This window comes from Vigna umbellata, chromosome 10, assembly GCF_029865625.1.
Source record: "Vigna umbellata cultivar VRB3 chromosome 10, Vumbellata_1.0, whole genome shotgun sequence".
NCBI classification, from domain to species: Eukaryota; Viridiplantae; Streptophyta; class Magnoliopsida; order Fabales; family Fabaceae; genus Vigna; species Vigna umbellata.
The window spans coordinates 18,263,656-18,286,524 of NC_142174.1; the positions used below are offsets into that span (position 1 = coordinate 18,263,656).

Consider the following 22,869-nt stretch of genomic DNA (forward strand, 5'->3'; position numbering starts at 1 on the left):
TTCTGTGTCTTAAAAGCTTAAAAGAAAAAATGAAGGTAAAGAAACAGAAAAGAGGACCACCAAAAACTAGCAAATTCTAGAACATAACTATATTAAGAAAAGTTACTTATGTAAGATGATGAAAAGGTGAAGATGTGAAGGAGAGAGAAAAGATGGGTGTTTCAGAAATATAAAAGTATATTTCAAACAACTTGAGATTATTTTCAGTTAGAATTATTTAGTCTGATATTGATTGAGGTGATTTTTATAATGTTGATAGTGGATTTTTTTCTATTGACTTTTTTTTAACAAATTTTTAATTGATATTTGATAAAATAAATTTAATTTCGATTGAGGAGGTTGCATATAGAGAAATTTGTTTTTCTGATTAACATTAAAAATCAAATTTACATTCATAAAAAAAATAACCTTCTCATAAAGAAAATTTTAACTAAATATCAAGAAATAATAGTTATTTACGAAAAACAATTAATAACTTAAATCACAGAAGACTTTTATTAATATCAATAAAAAATTGTTTTATTAATATTAGTTGAAAAATAATAATTCCTTTAATGTTTTCATCTTAGTCAAATAGATACAACTAAAATTAAAATTAAGAAGAAACTACAAAAAATTTGAAAGTTTTAAATTTGAAGAATCTAATTACTTTCATAAACTTTAAAATTTCAGTTTTTTTTTAAATTTCATATTCAGATAATATATTTCGCAACTCTAAATTTTAAATTCTCTAAAAAATTAATTACTTCAAAATTTCCCATCTACACACTCGGTAATATTATTATTAGAAAGACATGATGCAATGTGTTAAAAAATTTTAAAATTTTCCCTTTTATTACGAAATGAGGAAATGAAAATGATACATGTATCGGTAAGATTTAATGAAATAAAGCATGAAAATATGAAATAGGTAGTTTGTTTCATTCAGCTCCTTCAACGTAGCCATGAAATAAAGCATGAAACTTAATTTTCCTTCTCCTATTCTTTACACGCCATCTCCTCTGTAACATTTTTATTCCTTGTGCTAAGCATCACCTGCAACTTCATTTTTATAATCTTTCTCATTAACGTTTATCAGAAGTAAACATGTTCTGTACAAACCTTGATAGGAGATTTTGCGATTAAGGTTCTCACAGGTTCTCCTCGAATCCGACCATCACTTGCATGTGTATTGGTGATTGATGAAGTCAAATTCAACGTGTTGTTAGGACACAATCACGTCATAGAAAAAGAAAAGGAGCCTACACAAAAGTTGCAGCTCAAGTGTATGTTAAAATGTTAATCACCACTGCTAATCTTTCTTAAATCTTTCATTTCATAGGAACAGTCAAATAATGTAGAAAACAGCATAAAATGGATAAAAAAAATTAAATGAAAACAATTTTTTTAATTTATTCTTAATATATACTTATCAATCTCCAACATTTACTTTAAAATAATTAAAAAGCATATTTTAACTTTTACTCAACTTTATGAAACTGAATATTAAGTCACCTACAAATCCAATGTAAGATTATGGTGGTCTAATATTAACAAATAACCTATAACTTTAATTAAGAAATTTACTTTAAACTCGATTTATTTATTATCTTTATTGACACCAGACTTTTTAATTATATTTACTAGTTATCTAATCAACCATAGTCTAATTTTAGGACGTTCTAATCAATCATGAATTTCATCTTCATCTTGCACGGCACAAAAAAAAATACCAAAATATTGATCGGGAAAAATAGATCTATGTAATAAAAAGTTGGTTTAATAGCCAATTTAGTCCTCACTTTGGTTGAAAAATCTCAATTTAGTCCCTCGTTATAAAAGTGTTTTGAATTAGTCCTAACTTTTAAAATAGTGGGTCAGATTGGTCCTTTCTGTTAAATATAAGTTAACAAAATTAATGGATGATGATGTGACACAACTTAAAGCTAACGAGGGACCAATCTAACACATCAGTTTTAAGCTGTGTCACATCATCATCCATTAATTTCGTTAACTTATATTTAACGAAAGGGACCAATCTGACCCACTATTTTAAAAGTTAGGACTAATGTAAAACACTTTTATAACGAGGGACTAAATTGAGATTTTTCAACCAAAGTGGGGACTAAATTGGCTATTAAACCTAAAAAGTTTGAAACTGCTTTATTTAATCCTATGATTCTAATTTTCTCTTACGATAAAAAAAGAAAAATCGAAAAACTACTCTTTTTTGTTATAATAACAAAATCCCAACTGGCACACTCTTTTATTGTTATTTTGGTTTCTTGAATATTCTTTACTTCATTTTTTTATTTGTATAATGTGAATTATTAATTACCTAATTTATTATTTTATTATGATTAAAAATGTTTTTAATCACTATATTATCGACTTTGTATGTAAGAGCCTGAAAATAATAAAACTATTAGGCCTTATGTTGAGGTAGTCAGCCCATAAGATAAGGACCCATGACCTTAGGAAGGGGTTTTCTAAAGATCAGAATTATTTCATTTTGACATCTTTCTTTCTTTCTCTAAAACCCTTGCCTTAAAATTCTCTCTGACTTCTCTCTAGATTTTCTCTTCACTGAACCGATCAAATTTTGATTTGAAGGTGTTTCCGCGCTCACTGAACCAAGGGCTTCAATTTGAACCGAACATTTTTCCATTCCGACCGGTAAGTGTTTTTTTTTCCTTTTCTTCAACCGTTCTTAAACCTAAGCCATGCAACTTGTTGGTTGCCTGTTACTGGTAGTTTTTCCTTTAGTTTCTCTGTTCCTTCCAACTCTAAAAAATGTGCTCTGTACCAATTTTTGGTGACTTATAGGTGCTGTCAAACTCGCCTCTGTGAGGAGGTACTGCTAGAGCGTTCCTAGGAGTGGTACTGTTAAGCTTTCAGGTAAGGGGAGTTAATTATTTTTGTATGAATTTATTTTATAAATATATGCATATGAATGTTGAACTGGTGTGCTCTTGTGAAACTGTTTTATGACTTTTATTGTATTGGGTGTTATAATTGAAACTGTGAAATTGTGCATGTTGTGATGTGATGAATTGAATCTGTTTTGAATGAGTTTGTTGGCTGAAATTGATCTTGTTGGAAGGTCTGGAGTAAGGGTTCTGTAATAACATGTATAAGGGTATTAAATAGATGTACATGTAATGTTTGAGGTTGCTGTGAGAGGAGGTGAAAATATTAAAATTAGGCATTTCAGATTTAGAGCACAGGGTAGATAATTTAAATAAATTAATTGTTAATTATTGAGAGCCTTTCTTTGTTGATAGGATAGAGGAACCTTAAAAACCTAAGTTGGCACATCCCTGATCATAGAACAACCCTACCCTGTGACTAGTCAGATGTACTGGCATCGAAGGTGAGTTTGATGCGTTCAGACATCTGGATCCTCTCCGGTGACCAATTGGGATAAAGAAAGATCTCTACTAGGATGAAAATAAAATAAAACAAGTTGATTGTAGATGCATAAAGTTATCATGTGTTAATTTCTAGTCAATTATAATTTTAGGAAATCAGTCACTGTGTGTTTGGAATTTAAAGTAAGGATCCATATATAAATATATATATATATATATATATATATATATATATATATATATATATATATATTTAATATAGTATAAAAATATATATTTATAACGTTACGTATCATATATATATATATATATATATATATATATATATATATATATATAAAATGTAAATATATATATTTATAAGATAAAATACGTAATATATATTAGTTTAATGGTACGTTGGTATTTCCAAACAATAACTCCAATATCCATTTTGCATTTTATGATTTACAGGGTGGGCATTAGTTATGATTAATTTAGAATCCAGAGTAGCCTTGATTGCAGCAAAACAGGTGCCTGAAAAGAGAGTTTGATATGCTTCTAATATAATATAAATATGTATATTTACAAGATACTGTACGTATCATATATATATATATATATATATATATATATATATATATATATATATATATATATATATATATAATAAAGTAAGGATAGTTGTTTCTTATATTGAAACGTGAGTGTTAATCAATAATTATATTACTTGTAGGTATGTATAAATTGATGTATTTTATGAGTCGTTATGGGTTAGTTGGAGCTGTTTGGTTCTTGGTATTGATTAACTTAGATTCAATTGTGGAGATGTTGTTTTTATAATTTGTGAGTGGTGAGTAATGTATATTGTTGAGATTGTGTATATGTTGATTATGGTAGAAAGTATATGATTATAAAGTGATGAAAGTATGATCCAAGTTGTAAATCAAGTTCCATCTATGTAGGATCTCTTGATGAGATCCTTAGTGTTTTAGAATGAAAGTAGGAGCTCAGTTTTCGGGGTCATTCTGAAACTCCAATGGCTAATCATACTCAAGTAGAGGGATTAATCTATGCGGTGAGGAGTAGCAGGAGGTCTTAGTCTTGGGGGCTTCCAGTATGCCTCAAGGCCCGAAACAGGCTAACCTCGTGAGTGTGGCAGGGTGGGAAACCCAAGTTTCATAAGTCACCACGAGTGCAGGACCCGCCATAGCTCGACTATCATTCTAAAGTCTGGACAAGTCAAGTCTAGAAGATAACATGCTAGGATGTATGCCTTAAACTGCTTTGATTTAAGTTAACTCTTGTATGTTATTTGCTTGATATGATGCATGTTTTTATATAATTAGCTCACCCTTGCTTGTTTGTGTGCTTGTTGTATGTGTGCTTGTTGTATGTGTGCTTGTTGTATGTGTTTTCTTTTGCAATGATCATCCACTTGGATGTGAGCAGAGGAAGATAAGGTTTCTTTGGAGACAACATTAGAGAGAAATGAAGATGATGCTGCAGCTTAGACTCACTAGAAATTCTTAGTTCTCTTATGTCATTTTGAAGAACCTTGTTATGTTTTAAGTTTCAAATTCTGGACATATTTTGGAATACTCTAGTGCTTGAAATTTTAATTTCTTAGTAAATTCTGGAAGACTGTAATCTTATAATATTTTAAGTAACTTTCTAATATTATAAATTGGTGATGTCTTTACATATATATCTCCTATATATTTGGGATGTCAGAGTTCCCTTAGTATTCCAATATAAATTGTTTGAATACTCTTCTATTTATATTTTATTACTATTACATATAAAATCTATTCCAATATTTTGAAAATGTATGGAATGCATCCTCTATTTTGAACCGTGTTAAATTTTTTATGAATTGTATTACAGAATAAATTACATGGACACATTATATTTGACACATGTGATTTATATTTTAAAATGACATGTCATCTTAGTTAAATCTATGTTCTCAATATATGTATTTGACTTATATTCAAAGAGAACAACATACAAAGAGGAAATAAAAAATACCACCATACTTGAATATAATTACCATAATTTGTGACATACTTTCCAATTTCTACGTCTATAAAAAAATTCTTCATTTGTTCTGCAATATAGTTGCTTTCATAAGCAACAATCTTTCCCATAAACTTAGTTTTGATCCCAATTATGAACATGAGCCAGGTGTATCTGAAAATTGGGATGCAGTACTCCTCCACGTAGAACCCCATGTCTCTCTTTCAGATTTCATCACACAACACTGACATACAAATTAGAAACTCAACACCATAGTTCACCCCAACCCAGAATAATGTAAAACCCTAGATAAAAAAAATCCCTAATTTATTAACCCTACCTAGACACAAACGAATTCACTTATTGTTCTAAACCATAACCAACTCCTCAATGCCATCAACATTCCTTATTTAATATGTCATGTCAATACAATTATATACTAATTCTCACAAATTTTATTTTCAAATTCACTCTCATTTACCTCCAAATTCGCTCAAAAAACGATAAAAAAATTATTTTCAAATCCTCTCAAATCTCCTCAAATCCATTCCCTCAAATCCACTCAAGAAAACAGGACCTTAATGATGAAATTTCCTTTATAAACATAATGCATCCAAGTTGTCTTCTTCAATTCACACGTGTAATTAAAAACCAATGTGTCCAATAACCAAGGGATGATGACAAGGCACATTGTTTGCAACGTCAACAAAAATAATAATTAGACATTGAGCACTAAATCCATGAATTTTTTAAGTATGGAGACTTTTGAAATAGGGATTAAGACTGAAATAGCGTAAAAACATGGTTAACCGTTATTTACATCACCCATTCAGAAAACTTGAGAAGATTCTTCATCCTTGTTTCCTGAATATTTCAGACATTAAAACTTGAACTTGGGCAGAATGGAGACTGTCCTTCCATCAAAACCTGAGGGAATTCTAATCCCAAATGCTGTGATACCCTCCGCCCCACAAAAAAAGAAAGAAGATTGTGTTGTGAGCTTATCAATCTAAGGTTAGTTGGAGTTGTAACATCCTAAGTTTTCGTATTCACCCAAAACAAAATCCTACCGTTTTCATGGCCCCTTTCTCAACCGCTTTAATGCTGGAAATTTGACATCCTCATAATGGATTAATTTCTCATCTGCGAGTGGAGGGTATAGCAGGAATTAGAGACGAAAATAAAGGAGTGTTACCCTCTGAAGCAACACATAAGACCAGAGTACCAGGTCAAGATACTGAAGGTTAACAAAAAACGGTTGTAAAAGTAACAAACTAACTAAATATGCATTAATGTTGTGATCATATTTTAAATTGCTATATACATAAATTTTTACACAGCCAATATAGAAGATCATCAATTGACATGTAACGCAAACAAGACAACAAAATAAATATCATTGCGCACTTAAACTGTTGTAGATTAGAAACACAGAATTAAGTCTAATAAAATAAGAGGTAATTAATTTTAACAATAAGATAACGGAACAACTTTATTAAAATTGTATCATTTCAAGTGTTGAACGAATTTAATTCATACGCTATAAATCTATAATAAAAGTTCACTTTAACGTCACAGAAAATGAACCAGGTTTTGGTTACATGTAATGCAATATTGTAATTTTTTTTAAATTTGATAGATTTGTATATAATTGTGAAATTATTTTAAACCTAAGAAGAAGATTCTTTTTATACGTGGGATGTGTCACATCCAGACCTAAATACAAGATGTGATCAAATATGGACCACGCTTAACAAGTTATATAACAATGAACAAAAAGAATCATAGGTTGAATCATATCTCCACATAACCTGGAAGTAGTTAAATAAATCTGTATACGTGCATATAACCTAAAGATTAAGTATAATGAATAATATAAATTCAAGCATATAACTTCAATTAATCATTTTGAACAAACTGTGACCAAAAGACTTGCATGTTAAATTTTATCCCAACAATAACATAAAAACCTTTGCCCTAGTCAAACAAGTATACTAAATAATAAAATAACAAAGTTCATTAATGCATGCGACTTCAATCAGAAATTTTAGACAAATTAACAAATATACACATTTGGTCATAATTATCCTTCTATGTTATTAGAGTTACTTCGCACAACATATCAATTTCTATTGTAGGAATTATTTCCATCGATTATTTCCAAAGTTATATGTTAATTCATTATTGTATGTTAATTTATCTGTTTCGAATAAGATTTCAATAAAACTAAATTCATGATCAGATAAAAAATGATAGAATATTTATGCTTCGTGATTTTTACCACTGATTATAGCAAAAATAAATCTTTAGGACTAATGGGCGTATGATTTCGTTCTTTATTCTGATTGATAGTCTAACCTGTGCCAGAGGTTTTCCTAACACCTTCCACCTTTTTGTCGTTGGAATCCTTCAACAAGCAATCATAACCCGACCTCTTTGTGGAAACATTAACTATGCCCAGCGCCATCTTCTGTTCAGAATCTGAACATTGACCTTTGAAAGGCTCCATAAAACAAAACCTGAAACAGCAAGCAGAAATCACAAATGATTATAACACAAGCAAATCCAAACAAGCTCTTTTTTTATTTCACTCCAATTTACAAGTAACATCAGACTTTTTGTGTGAAATATACGATAACATACCATTGTAAAGGCAAATTTCTGCTATCAAAATCTGTAGGTAATATTCTCCACTTTCTGCACTTGTCACATTGAACCCACTCATGATCAGGTTTGAAGACACAATTATCTATGTTCTGCAGAAGTAATAAAACTAACAGTTAGTATAAGATCCAGGGTATGAAGATACGCATGTCAAAGTTCTGATTTTTCTCATGCAAGTACTGAAGTGAAAATCCACTTCATCTAATATCCTGTTTAATCACACGAAACAATATTGGAATCAACGTCTTACAAAAAGAAACAAGTATGTTAAAATGTAATGTATTTCTAGTAGGCTTTTAGGAGCTTCCTTATTTTCCTTGTATGCTAAACTCCTATCCCTAGGTAGTATGGTGTATTAGGGTTTAGAGAAGTGAGTAATAAAATATTTAGTTTCTCTCAACTATGTAAGTTGGTATCTAGAGCCAACCGCATGGGCTTTCAGTTCCTGTCGTTGTCGCTACCGTCTGCCGTCACTGTCCATTGCTACCACCGCCGTCAGTTTTTCTCCGACGAAGTCAAGGGTTAGGTGCGCCTTGAGAAGTACTACTCACCCCTAGTAATCTCCACCTCATTCGCCTTCACACGCATCGTCATGTGTTGCCTATCTCTAGCCAGCCTCAGACGTGTGACACGTGCCACCTTCTCCTTTTTGGAACATCACCATGCTACTTTCAGTCATTTTTCCGCAATCCCCTGAGTGTGTTGTGGTCCCTGTTTTACTGTTTCGTTGGCAATAACTCATATCTAGGGTTTCTACTCTCAAAATCATATTTTCCTTAATTTGTTTGGCTTTGGAATGGCTTCCGGTTTTGGAACACCTTCTCTATCTGCTACTCCTACCATTACTTCTACAATACTCAACTGGAAAAACTATTTATCTTAGTCTTCTTCCATGGAATTATGGTTTCTTGGTCAAGGATACCATGATCACCTTGAACAAGATGTTTCCACTTGGTCATCTTGGATGGTGACAAGCTATGGCTGATGAAATACAGGCACTTGAACAAATATAATAAACTTGGGACCTTGTCTCTCTTCCTCCTGGTAAGAAGTCGGTTGGTAGTAGAAAGATCTATGCTATTAAAGTTGGTCCTACTGGAGCAATTGATCGTCTCAACTCGTCTAGTAGCTAAGGGATAAACTCAAGTTTATGTCACAACTATTGTAATACTTTTTCTCCTATGGCTAAAACTAGTATGGTTCGTATTTTGCTCGCAATGGCTGCCTTTACCAATTGGACATTAAAAATGTCTTTCTTCATGGTTATTTAGAAGAGGAGATATACATGGAGCAACCTCCTGGATTTGCTGCTCAGCAGGAGTTTGAGTTAGTTTGTAAATTACATTGTTCCATCTGTTGCTTGAAGCAATCACCTCGAGCTTGGTTTGGTCAATTTAGTCAGGTTGTGCAGAATTTTGGATTGAAATTTAGTCAACTCTTTGAGTAAGTAAACACCATTCTTTTAACACATCTCATGTAAAGTGGACATATTAAAATTTAAACTGAATACCTGTACCAGATTCAATTAAATGAAACAACCTCGTATGATGGCTTATTTTGATAGAATAATAACAAGAACTTCAAAAAAAAGAACTGTAGCTTTGCTAGAATTTAAAAGAAGAGTTTTACCAACTCAAGGGCGTCAAAATTTTTGTCCCAATATTCATCTGCTTTTCTACCCAGCCACTGCTCAAGACATGCATAATGTTCTGAGTCTTGGAATCCCTGCTTGTTATTATGTACCCACACCCGACCATCCTCGTCATCCTATAAAAAAAGAAGGAAAAAAGTATAAGAATTTAGTTGTACAGAGCAAGAAAAATTTTACTGAATAAATATTTTTTGTATAATTGATTGCAGTGACATAACAAGTTCTATCAAAATTTGAAACGTCATCAGAAAAAGTTCCATAGGAAACTTGGCTTGTTTAATTATCAAAGGAGCATTCAAAATGTGAAAAGACAAGCAAATTTTTAATCATTCATTAGAAAAGATGCACATCACCGATAAAGTTAACGAACACATAAATTTAACCTGTCACGCTTTCCGGGAAGAAACCGCAAGTGGTGAAGCAATTCACCTTATCCACAGTTGAAACAAAGAGTAATTGTATTTTAGCAAATATTACATTAGTGCATATAAAGGTCCTAGCCCAAAAGCATGAATTCTCAAAAACATTTCTTCGCTAAATTGGTCACCCCACATGCTTTTCAAGTTAGGATGAGAAGTGACCAACTCTAACATTTTGACCAGTAATGTTTGCAAGAGTGTGTTGCCAACTCCTCAAATGAATGAAACAAACCAAGAACCAGGCATACACTTATTAGTCCAACAAAGGAATATAAGCAAACCAACAAGAAAAAAAGACACTCTTTAACAAAATGAAATCGGAAAATAAATACCATTAAATTGGTCACATCAACAACACCAATTACACCCCGGCCAACATCTGCACTATGAATCATTCCACCAACTCTTTTGTAAGCCTGAGAAAAAAAAAATTTAGCTTACTTATGAAAAGTATTCGGGTTAAGCATACACAGTTAACTCCATAATTTAGCTGCACTCCTTGAGTACTAAAACTAAGAGTGCATTGCACGCAAAGCTCTTACAATGGATTTCTCAAGCACAACGCAGAACCAAATATAATGACTAAAAGTTCTATATGATGACAATTATATACGATACAAAGACCAAGCAAACCCACATTATATCGCATGTTTGTACTTAGATGTCTACACGATGACCAGTAATGAATATGAACATCTGAAACCCATGAGGGAAAGAATACAAAGAAAGTATTGACTACAAGAGTATTTTAGGACAATAGCATGTAACTCTCTCCACCGTCTCAGATTTGTAAAATTGAAATTCCTAGCAGTACAAGGACATAAAATACCCGAGAGTCCAAGACCTCCATATTTGAGGGTATTCCATGACTTTTTTAGTGGCTATTAACCAACTGTGAAAATAATGAGATTAGGTATGGGGTTAACTCCTCACCTCAATCAAGCGACCATGCCAATACAAAAACATTCCACAGTTTGCCCGCTCCCACTCTAATTGATTAAATCCAATAATTAATTCAACTGGCCTTCTCAAGATTTCACCAGTTTCAATAACAGTTTGAGTAAGGAATTTTGATAATGGTCGACTTTTAACCTGAGCAAAAATAAATGAAAAAGAATTGGATAATAGACTTGGAAGGCTCCACCCCTAACAAACAAATTGGAAACACAAGAATGCTATTACCAATGATCTTTGTACACTTATCTTCATTCGAGGAACTAAAAATATAATTTCTAAATAAGCTCGAAGTGAGTAATCCAATGGTACCTGCAGAGAATATATAATATTACAAAAGCAACATATTATCCAATGACAGTATCATTAGTAGAAGAGATTCCAAACCTTTTGACTAATATGGCCAGGACGAGAACGAATCCTCTTGCTTCGGATAAGAATGTCACCTTGGTGAAAAGAACTCCCACCTTTCAGTCCATCATGCCATTCTAAACAATACTTTGATCCCCATTCATCCAAGTTCCATATGTATATTTGTGTTCCTGTACCGGTACCAAACAAGGCTGCCTTTTCACCAATAAGATACTTGTTAAATGGTGAAAAATCCTTAATAGCTTTCAAATTGTATTTTGCCAAAGCTTCAGACTGCATACTTAGGTCAACCTCCATACGTTGTCCTTGTCGACAATAGCTGACAATGGGAATTTCAATATTCTGCCTCATAAAATATTTAAGCAGAATAAAAATTAAAAGAATTGAATTAACTTCTGGAGTAGTCAATTGATTCCAATCAACATAGGGTATATTCGAAGGGTCAGCTTTTTTAATATAGTGTAACTTACATCTTTGCCTTCATTCAATGATTGTGAAAGAAAAGCTAGAGATCTAGAAGTAGTTGTTTGTGTTAGAACCAGAACATCTCTCCCAAGCCTCATTGCTCCTGTCTATGGAAGAAAGGAAAAAAGAACAACACTTCAAAATTCACTGAAGCGAGAACAAATAACTGAGTTTGAAAAGATATTATAATTTATATTTTATTCCAAATTAGAATGGAACCGAAAGCATGTGAGTCCATCCAATTGAATGAATCAAAGTTAAACCCCAATAGTTATCCCAGATATTAAAGATAGCAGCAATTTATCCAATCCCATCCTAAAAGACCGTTAGCTAACCTAGTTACGCCCAAACATGAAAGAAAGAAGCTATTTATCCAATCTTGTGTAAGACCAGATATAAGTTAGAGTTCATAAGAGGCAGAGAGGAAAAAGATAAGAGAGAAAACTACTTTGAATCCAACACCAAATTTGCCAATGTGGTCCGTGTCAACTTTATCAGATTGCTTATGTCCAAAAGATACCATTTTCATAACCTCATCATGGTTCATCCCTTGACCATCATCAATAAGACACAGCATCGGAACATCCTTCCGCGATTTCTTCAACTGGATGATATCTACAAATATGTCCATTCTGTACCACCAAAGATAAATAAAAAATAATAAGTACAATTTGAGGAGAATTATGATAAATAAAATATATTTTCGAGAACTTGAGTCGCATCTCATATATTCTCATATTTATATTGATAGTTTTCTTGTACAATGAGTCAATGGAAGAGTAAATATGAAAAGACACAAGTAGAGTCCTAGGTGCAGAGATCGGTATAACACAACAGTTTTCCAATAAAAACTATTCAAGACCTATTCTAATACTCTCCTTCAAGCTAGATTATACAAATTTCATGTACCAAGCTTAAAACAAATAAATTAAACTCAAGATACTCCCAAGGATTTTGTTAATGCATCTGACAAACTCATTACAAATTTCCTTGATCAACAAAATCAACTTTATGCAAATAACATGACAGTCAATTTTTATGTATTCAGTCCTCTCATGGAATACTAGATTGGATGCAACGTGGATAACAATTTGATTATCACAATACATCTTCATTTGTTGAATCTCAAACATTTTGTTCTTGACAGAACTGTTTTACCATACAAGTTCACAAGAGATGTCATTGGCCCCCTGGAACCTTCTTGAGACATCTTAAGATGCAAATGATAACATTCCAATGATTAATACAAGGAATCTACATGAATTGACTAACAACAAAATGCAAAAGACAAAACAAGTCTAGTAATAGTAAGTTAAATAAGTTTCCCAACCAACCTTGTATATATTTCTGAAACAAAGAAAGATTCACGTTGTTCTGCAATTAATTTCTGATTGGGTCCATGGGACTATCCATTGATCTACAATCAATCATACTTGTCCCTTTTACGATATCTAGAATATATTTTTGTTCAGAGATTACAAAACCTATTTTTGATTGTTTACTTCAATACCCAAGAAATATTTGAAACTTCCAAGATATTGTGTTTGAAAACTCCAAGATTCTTAGTTTGAAAATGTTTGCACAAGTATTCCTTTAGTTCAGATATTCTAGCAAAACCATTCCCTCTTATGCACTGTCTCGAAGTAAGGATGCTGCAGATTTAAGAAAAGTGATCACAGAGTCAATTTGGATGGATTATCTTGCGATAGTTGATGAGGCGCATAAGGATGGGGGGTTGGTGGAGATCATTACAGCACTGAAAGAGGGAAGACTTGGGGGTAAGTATGCAGGATTTAGCTATCAACAAGGTGTACTGCAATATAAAGGCAGGTTAGTTATTTCATCTCAATCACCTCGGATTCCTGAATTGTTGAAAGAGTTGCATGCATCTCCCCAATCAGGACATTATGGCTTCTACCGAACCTATAGAAGGGCTACTGCGAACTTATACTGGAAGGGGATGAAGGGGGATATCATGAAATTTGTTCAAGAATGTGACACATGTCAACGTAAGAAATATGTAACTGCTGCCCCACGAGGATTGTAATTGCTGCCCCTACGTTGTTTCATCACTGATCAACCGAAAGTGTCAATTAATTGGCTGTCGTGGGCAGAATTGTGGTTTAACACCACTTACCATGAATCTATAGGAACTACACCCTTTGAGGCAGTTTATGGAAGGCCTCCTACAAGAATTATCCCAGTTGTAAGAGGAGAGGTGAAAGTAGAGGCAGTTCAACATGAATTAATTGATAGAGATGAAGCTATTCGTCAGTTGAAGGGACACTTGGTGCATTCCCAGGATCGTATGAAGGCACAAGCAAACAAACATCGAAAGGAGATAAGTTTTGAGATAGGGGACATGGTGTTTCTTAAACTGAAACCTCACAGGCAACACTCTGTTATTTCTCACATCAGTTCTAAGCTTAGTGCAAGGTACTACAGACCTTTTGAAGTCATTGAAAAGGGTTGGAGAAGTAGCTTATCGGTTGCAGTTACCACCCAATTCAAAAATACACCTTGTGTTTCTTGTTTCGTTGCTCAAGAAGGCCATTGGGAAGTATAAAACAGCAGAAGGACTGCCAACAGGGCTAGAAGAGGACCAATCAGAGATGTGGTTACCCCAGAACGTGTTGGCTACTAGAAGCATACTCAAGGAGGGAGAAAGGGTTAACCAATGGCTGGTGCATTGGCTTGGAAAAACAGCAGAAGAAGACGTGGGAGGATGAGATGTGAATGAAGGTCCAATTTCCAACCTTTAGTCTTGAGGACAAGACTATCTTTCAAGAGGGCGGTATTGATACAGCCCAAATATCTGTTGGGCCAAACAATATATTGGACAAAGAAACAAAAGAGCAAAGGAAATGGGGACAAGTTTATATTAGGAAAAAAAGTAAAGTGGCTGAGGTGGACAGAATTAGTTAGAGAGAGAGAAATCGGAGGATCCTAGAAGATTTCCCTTTTCGTTATTACCTTTATAGTGTCAGGGGACTGTGTGGGGGTGGACATTCTGTTTTGAACAAAATTAAGAGTGGAGAGTACCGTTTTGGTCTCTTAAGGAGCCTAGCTCTGGGCAGTAGGGTTATTCCTTCTGTTTTTACCTTGATTTCAATGAAATAGGATCTATGATCCTTTCTTTATTCTCTTTTCCTCTTATTTTATTACTTTTCCTATGGTTTCCTATCACTAGAAAAATGGGATCGACCCTCTCTATTACCAACTTGAGATAGATGAAAAGAACAATATATTTTAGAGAATTTGAATCACATCTCCTATGTTTCTCATTTCGTCTCGACGAGCACAACAGAACCACTTTTGAGGCCCAAATATGCTCGCATGATGAAAAAAGGAGTTAAAACCACCTTTATCACAATATACCATTATACGGAGTCGGTGATGCTTTTTGGTATGATGAGTTTCACTTAAGAATTAATGAGTAGAGTGAAAAGTAAAAATGAAAAGACAGAACTAGAGTTCTAAGTATAGAGACAGGTACAACTCTTGGGTACAACCCAAAACAGTTTTTCAAATAAAACTATTTAAGACCTATTCTAAAAGGGAGGATAAATAATTCAGCTGATTTTGTTTTTTAAATCTCAAGCATCAACTTATTCACATCCCCAATCCTTCATTCCAAATGAGTCAATGTAAAAGCAAACAAAAAGGGTTAGCTGATGTCTACACCTTTTTACTTTCTACATAAAGTTAAAAAAAAAAATAGATAAACATAAGCAACTATATACATGGCATTCATCTTTTACCAAAACATTTTGAAGTAGGCACACAATATCTTCTTCAAAAGGGTGAAAAATAAAGAAATGCAGAATCCACAGTCTCAGTTACTTGTACTACATGTTTTTGGTATTAATAACTTCACCCAAGGAAAAAGAAAGAAACAAAAGACAAACCCGAGGCCAAAAACCAAATAAGCTATATAACATAATTTTCTTTTGCCTTAACTTAATTGTTTGGAAATTCAACAAACATTAGTCTTTCTTAGCATCTTACACATCAAACCAAAAGCAGCAATAGAATCTTAAATTCCTATGTTGCCTGTTCCAATTCCAGTAATTATACCTATTTCAAAAAATTAAATAAACCAGGGAAAATAGAGTATAAAGATCTCAAATAGTATGTTGACTGGCAGGTAAAGCGTGATATAACAGCACAAGAAACAAAACATAAAACCTACTTAGTTGCCTTGGCATCCTTGGAATTATCAACAAGCTCAGCTATTCCACCAAAAATCCATCCAGAATGAGCCTGGCCAAGAGTTTTAAGGTAACTTGGGTCTGCTCGTATGAAATTTCTTAGAGGACCTTGGGATTGAAATTCGTTGCAAGTTTCTTCAGCTTGAGAAAACTTAAGACCTTCAGCTGTATTTGGTTCACCACATTCCTCTAATTGCGAACCTGCTATGGAAATATCTACAAGTTATGTTCAATCGTGTCATAAGAGGTAGGAACCAAAATAAAGCAAACCTTTCTCTTCGTTCCTATGTGTAAAACAATTCCAAGCTAGATAACCTAGAGATACAAATATGATTCTCCATTTCAAAGGCAAAAGATAGGAGATAACTTGATGTCCTAAACCTGAATAATGTGTGCATTAGTTATTTCTATCCATTAGTGTTATTTTGTGTATGCACATCGCATAACAATTGGATGCAATGTTTTTGTACATTAAGCATTGACTGCTGAGAACAAACAAGCAGTCCTCCAAAGAAGGAACACCTGATTCACTATCCCTTGGATGAGTATGTACAGAACTTGTACAATCTATATTATATGCAACATTGACTGCACTTGATGTTGAAACTAATGCAGGAGGTAGAATGTAAAACTGATGCTGCTCAAAGTTTATAAGAGCAACCTGCAAAAAAAATAGAAGTTTGTGATTTTCATTTGACTGCCCAAAATAACATTGCTAAATAATGACAGAAAATATTCTGTTTTATTTTGCTCATCCTGGATGTCATAAATGTTACAGGAAACTTAGTAGAGGAATAATCACTTAGAGAAAAGGTACTGCAAAGAAAGAAAATAAAATTAATAAGAAAACTGAAAGACCAACCACACTCTTTTATAGTATAAGATTAAAATATCTTTTAAGACAGTAAGGCTGGCACAACAATAAAGTCGTGGCCAAGTGACTGGATGTCATGGCTTCCAATCTGGAAACAATCTCTTTTCATATGCAAGGGTAAGGGGTCAAGTTAGCAAAGGGAAGTTGGAGTTAACAAAATCTCTTAAGGTTGACAAATTCAAGCTCATTAGGAAGATGATAAGAATGTAGTCCATTGCTAATTTGAATTAAGGGAGAGTGTTGTAGATAATTCCCATAGCGTTGTATGTCAGTACGGTAGTTAGTGGGTTGTCAATAAAGCCCCTACCGTTAAATTATGTGGACGGCGTTAAATGTGTTGCTTGGTGGCATGGTGAAGTGACATTTCATAACCACGTGGCACATAAATCAGATTGGACTAGATTTTGCCAAGTGTCCCAGATCCTAACACACCATAATGAACCATTAAATTTTGACACATCATCATCCCTGCCACATCAACTGCCACATCATCATCCTCTTCGCAAAAACCCTAATTCCCTGACCCTTGTCGCCATGCCGCAACTGTGTCGCCACCATCACCGTGCTGCACTGTCGCAAAGCCGCCACCTAACCCTAATTTGCACTGCAAAGTTGTCGTAACGTCCATCCTAGCACCACCAAACCCTATCTCCACCACCTCAACCTCACCGTCAGCCGCGAGCCTCCATGGCCACCACCATCAAAACCACAAATCACCGTCATCTTCAACCATCACTGCAAACGCCAAACCCTAGCATCGCCACCATCCTCACCATCAGTCCTCAACAAGCCGCCTCCGCCACTACTCACACCAAGCCGCACCACGAGAACCACTTTGACGTTGCACCATTTACAGCGACGAGATCATCTTCTTCACCATCAATAACCAGAAAAACCACAAACAAATCTGCAGAAAACCAAGATCCAACCACACCCTAAATGTTGTCGTTGCTGCAGATTGCGAACGTCTTCTTCCACCTCGCACAGCTCCAATAGCGTGAATTGCCTACAGTTTAACCCAAGAGCGACCCACATATCTTCGTCTACTCCATTGATGCACCAGAAACAAAACTCACGAGTTCTTTTCTTCTCCATTGCTTGAAAATCAAACGCAGAAACAGTGTATCAAATCACAGGGTCAACTTCCTGTAAGCCAGAATCCTAAATCCTTCATTTGAAAGCAGCTCACGGCACAAAATTCTTGCTCATGACGACGCAGGAAGCCTTCCCCCTTCCCTCCAATCTGAAACCCTAATTTTGGGTAGGGAAGGGGCTGACACATGGCAAGGCCTCATTGGACACATCCATCTGATCATTATGTGGACCTCTTTATGTGCCACGTTGTTATGAAATGCCACTTCACCATGCCACCAGGCAACACATTTAACGCCATTCACAAAATTTAACGACAGGAGCTTTATTGATTCAATTTTACATAAAAAAAGACCAAATTGAACTCTTTCAAAATACAGAGACCTATTTGAGATGAATATGCATAAATAAAGACCTCCAAACTGATTAAACCTATTTTTAATTATATCATTGTTATATTTTTGTCAAATTAAAAGCTCACTCTTTTTCTTTTAATGAAAGATTATAAATTCAATAAATCATGATGTTAGAGTCTAATTTGAATTGTAAAGTTATTCCCATTTAACATTGTTCTTGTACTACATTCAATAGGCAATTAAAAAAAAACTTTAACTTATGGAATGAAGGCAACTCATGAACAAGAATTGGGTACAAAACAGGACAGAAAATCAAAGTGCCATAAATTTCATTGTTGTTCACTAAAAGATACAAATATCAAATGTCATGTACTCGGATTTAGAAAGATAGTTCAGTGTCAAAAGTTTTGCTTAAGCTATTGTTGAATATAGTGAAAAACTATATTTGGATTAATCTCCCTTTGTGTAAAATACACACATAGGGCTTTCTATTTATAATAGAAGAAATATGGGCTAAGCCCAAAATACAAATGAAAAATAATAACAAACTAACTAAAAGATAAAAGATATAATATATCTAACACTCCCCCTCAAGCTGGAGCATACAAATTGTATGAACTAAGCTTGGAATAGATGAACTCAGTGTTGAACTAGATGATTTGTCTTCAAGAGTGTGAGGCAAACATAGATGGACTAACAGCAGCTTGTGAAACTTCAACTTCAAAAGTGGATGAAGGAGAGCAGTGGTGGAAATGACAAATTGCAAGGACTGATTCCAATCAATGATGGATGAGTGACGGGATCAACAGTGGTAGCTGAAAGCTAAGAACTACAAAACTGCAGGGACTACACTAAATCCTCATCAATGATGGATGGGTGACGGGATCAACAGTAGTAGCTGAAATCTACAAAACTGCAGGGACTACACCCATATATATGTGACTTGCAGTGTCTTGGAAACGTACTCCCCCTCAGTGTGAACGGCGGAAATGTGGAATATCATAGTTGCTGGACCACTAAAACAAAACAAAATATTAAGCTACAATGCTGAAACAAAGACATCAAAGATCCAAAGATACGTTGGAGGTCCAAAATTCTTTGCTGGACAACTCCCAAGTGGTGATACTTAGCCGTGTATCACAAGAAGATCGGACTAAACTCTAGCCCAAGAAGAACTGACGCAGTTGCGTCTGTCTGAGGCGGTAGCGACTGCAGCGGCGGTTGACTGCTATAAAACTGTAGGGACTAAATTGCCATCACTGACTGATGGGGCCTGTAGTGGCTGGAAGCGACAAAACTACAGGGACTACCATCACTAACTGACGAAGTGATGGGGGCCTACAGTGGTTGGAAGCATACGGTGCCTGGACAGCGGCAAACGGCGCCTGGACAGCGGCAAACGGCGCCTGGACAGCGGCAAACGGCGCCTGGACAGCGGCAAACGGCGTGGGACAGCGGCAAACGGCGTGGGACAGCGGCAAACGGCGTGGGACAGCAGCAAACGGTGTGGGACAGCGGCAAAACGGCGTGGGACAGCGGCAAAACGGCGTGGGACAGCGGCAAAACGGTGCGGACAGCGGCCAACGGTGCGGACAGCGGCCAACAATGGCTGGACAGCGGCAAACAGTGCCTGTACAGCGGCAAACAGTGCCTGTACAGCGGCAAACAGTGCCTGTACAGCGGCAAACAGTGCCTGTACAGCGGAAAACGGTGCCTGGACAGTCAACGGCGGAGACGAAGACAGACGAAGATGCCAGCAATGGCTGCTCTGGAAGGTCTGAACAGAGAGAGAGGTCCGGCGAGAGCTATGGAGGTGTCGCGGTGAAACTCCGACACCGGGAAGGCGGCGAGTGCAGAACACGCGCCCGAGATCTGAAGAGAAGAAGGCGGCGCGTGGAGGCACGTTGATCGGAGTCTGTGCTTGTCTCCGGCGGGGTTGGCCGTCGCTCGAGGAGACGCTTCAGATCTGCTGGTCACCGATCAAAACTGTGACGGCGACCGGCAACCGGCGACGGACTGGCCGAAAAGAAGCGCTGCGTGGTGGCGCGTGACTGAGAACTGGCTCTCGAAACCGGCATTGTTGGCCGTCGCTCGAAGAGAAGGTCCAGATCCGCAGGTCACCCGTCGAAACTGTGACGGTGGCTGGCGGTGGCGACGGCGGCGGCAACGGAAAGTGGCGACAACAACGATAGCAGCGACGGCAGCGGAAAGCGGCGATGGTCGGCGACTGGCTGCACTGAGAAGAAGAGAAAATGGACTGCCCACTGAAATTTTAGGGGCTACCGACGGCCATGGCGACCGGCCACCGGCCATGGCGACCGGCCACCGGCCATGGCGACCGGCCACCGGCAAAGACTCAGAAGAAGATCAGAGAACCTCATACCATGTTGAATATAATGAAAAACTATATTTGGATTAATCTCCCTTTGTGTAAAATACACACATAGGGTTTTCTATTTATAATAGAAGAAATATGGGCTAAGCCCAAAATACAAATGAGAAATAATAACAAACTAACTAAAAGATAAAAGATATAATATATCTAACAGCTATAACTAAACTTCTCATCATGAGTTTTAAAAAGCTGTGTTATCTTTTAGCTTTTTTCTCCTTAAATAAACCACTATATTTTTAAGAACTTAAATCAAAAACTGCTTGACCCATTTTCCATTTTGGAGGAGAAAAAAGGTAAAAAAATAGATTGGACCAAACATATCCTTAGTATCGAAACAAGTGAACAACCAATACAATTACACAAATCCATCACAAACATAAATATACTAGAGCATTAATAAAACAAGTACAGATAAAATAGAAAGATTTTGGCAAAGAAAAAATAGAGAGCATCATACCTTGTCATTTTTACATAGGTAATTCAAAAAGTTCCCCCACTCAGACTTCTCTTGTAAATTATTTGGGACCGGGGTTAGTAAAAATTGGGGAAGTTCAGAAAGACGGCGTATCTTCTGTTTTGAAATTTCACATGTCAAGCTCAATTCCTGAGGCCTGCAGATATTTTTAGGTCAAACTATCACACCATAAACTTCATTTGCCTTATCAAAATAACACCTAACAAAACATGTTCCTAAGTATTTTTAAAAGTGATAAATAGAATTCAAGTTAAGAAGAATAAAAATCATACAGTTGGATCGGCGGATCTATGCACCTGGTGGTGCATATCATTTTTTTATCTTTCTTCAGAACAAGGAACGTGACCATCTGCATAAATGTCAATAAAATAAAAATTAATTTACAATAATTACAATAAATAAGCCATACTGCAAAATATGCTTTCAAAACACCAAAATCTCAAAAGGCAAGGATTATAACCGGTCGTTTTCTCCATCCAAAATACTAACAAACAACCACTGCAATCGTCTTAGGTTCATGAAACCCGCAAACTCACATTCACACCTCCGTTCAACTTCCAAAATACAAATAACAAATACACAAAAAATGCGATGAACTCGAACGAAAATATGCAACACACAACATGAACTCTAAAATAATTGAAATCAGGGCAACAAAAAACTAAAACAAGTTACACATGTAGCAATTGCAAAACCAAAAGATAACCAGCGAGGTAGAGAGTTAGAGTGAGAGTGGAAACCACTTTATTTGAATTATTGTGCAGTTTCCGTTTCCGTAAACACACAAAAAGAATTATTATGGTGGTTTAGTTAAATAAATAAATAAATAAAATGTATATCTCACACCTAAAAGCCCAAAGCCATGGCAACTTGAAGTTTAAAATGAATTCAGCACCAGTACACTTTAGTCTATGTTTTCAGCGCAAAACAGAAAAAAGGAAAGGCAAAGGCACACCATGTTCCTTCAAGAGAAATCTTACCTTCAAGAGAACTCAGTTACAAAAACGCTTCTCCTCCTCTCTCTGTGTTGCGGGTAGCCCTCTTCTTGATTATTCTCTGCCTGTATTTTGTTTCTCCTTACCCTCTTGTTGTTTCCCACACTTTTACAGAGAAAAAGTGCTCTCCATGTTACGGATTTGGTGTGCAGCCCATGGACAAAGAAGATGGCTGTGAGTGGGATGCAGATGTACATGGAAAAAACAAATATACAGAAAAAGTGAGCTAGTGGAGAAAAAAATAAAAAAAAATAAAAAGTTAGTGAAGAATTTGAAACTAGAAAATCACGGAATATAATAATAAAAGAGAAAGAGTAGGCGGGAAAAGTAGAAAAAATTGCCAAAAATTGGAGCCGAGGATTTAGAAAAATAAGATTTAGAAAAATGAAATATGGAAGTGTTAAAAAAAACTCGGTAATGGATTGAGTTCACTTTTTTTATTTATTTTTAATTGTTTTGTCTTTGTAATTCAACGTTTAACTTTATTTTTATTTTTTTACCATCTGTAACATCCCAATATCTCACATTGGATAATTCATAATTTATATATTGTAACATTACATTTATGGTAATATCCCGTAATCTCACACTTAAAAAT

General features: G+C 35.3%; 1 protein-coding gene across 5 annotated transcripts; it reads right to left on the reverse strand.

Annotated features, from left to right (window-relative positions):
* Positions 1-5,928: 5,928 nt before the first annotated feature.
* On the reverse strand, positions 5,929-22,505 carry LOC124838061 (uncharacterized). Of its 5 annotated transcripts, XM_047313571.2 has the most exons (16): positions 22,257-22,504; positions 21,549-21,625; positions 21,259-21,412; positions 16,607-16,745; positions 16,066-16,288; positions 12,322-12,505; positions 11,879-11,980; positions 11,424-11,750; positions 11,265-11,348; positions 11,016-11,174; positions 10,415-10,498; positions 9,642-9,779; positions 7,992-8,104; positions 7,707-7,867; positions 6,419-6,491; positions 5,929-6,299 (listed from the first exon to the last, which is right to left on the reverse strand). In XM_047313571.2, the coding sequence occupies exons 2-15, from the start codon at positions 21,623-21,625 to the stop codon at positions 6,424-6,426; spliced, it is 2,013 nt and encodes a 670-aa protein (XP_047169527.1). In that variant the 5' UTR covers positions 22,257-22,504; the 3' UTR covers positions 5,929-6,299; positions 6,419-6,423. The 5 variants fall into 5 exon arrangements, with proteins under 5 accessions (XP_047169527.1, XP_047169528.1, XP_047169525.1 ...); XM_047313572.2 differs by having other exon boundaries at positions 5,929-6,491; positions 16,066-16,285; positions 22,257-22,503; XM_047313569.2 differs by having other exon boundaries at positions 5,929-6,491; positions 22,257-22,503.
* Between the last annotated feature and the right edge of the window lie 364 nt (positions 22,506-22,869).

Bases quoted from the DNA above. Each gene is read 5' to 3' on its own strand.
- LOC124838061 (XM_047313571.2), bottom strand. From the start codon at position 21,625: ATGGTCACGTTCCTTGTTCTGAAGAAAGATAAAAAAATGATATGCACC. The intron at 11,349-11,423 runs GTTTGGAATCTC...TATTCTCTGCAG, and splicing joins CTGGCCATATTAGTCAAAAG to GTACCATTGGATTACTCACT. The intron at 6,492-7,706 runs GTTAGACTATCA...CTCCACTCGCAG, and splicing joins TAGGAAAACCTCTGGCACAG to ATGAGAAATTAATCCATTAT.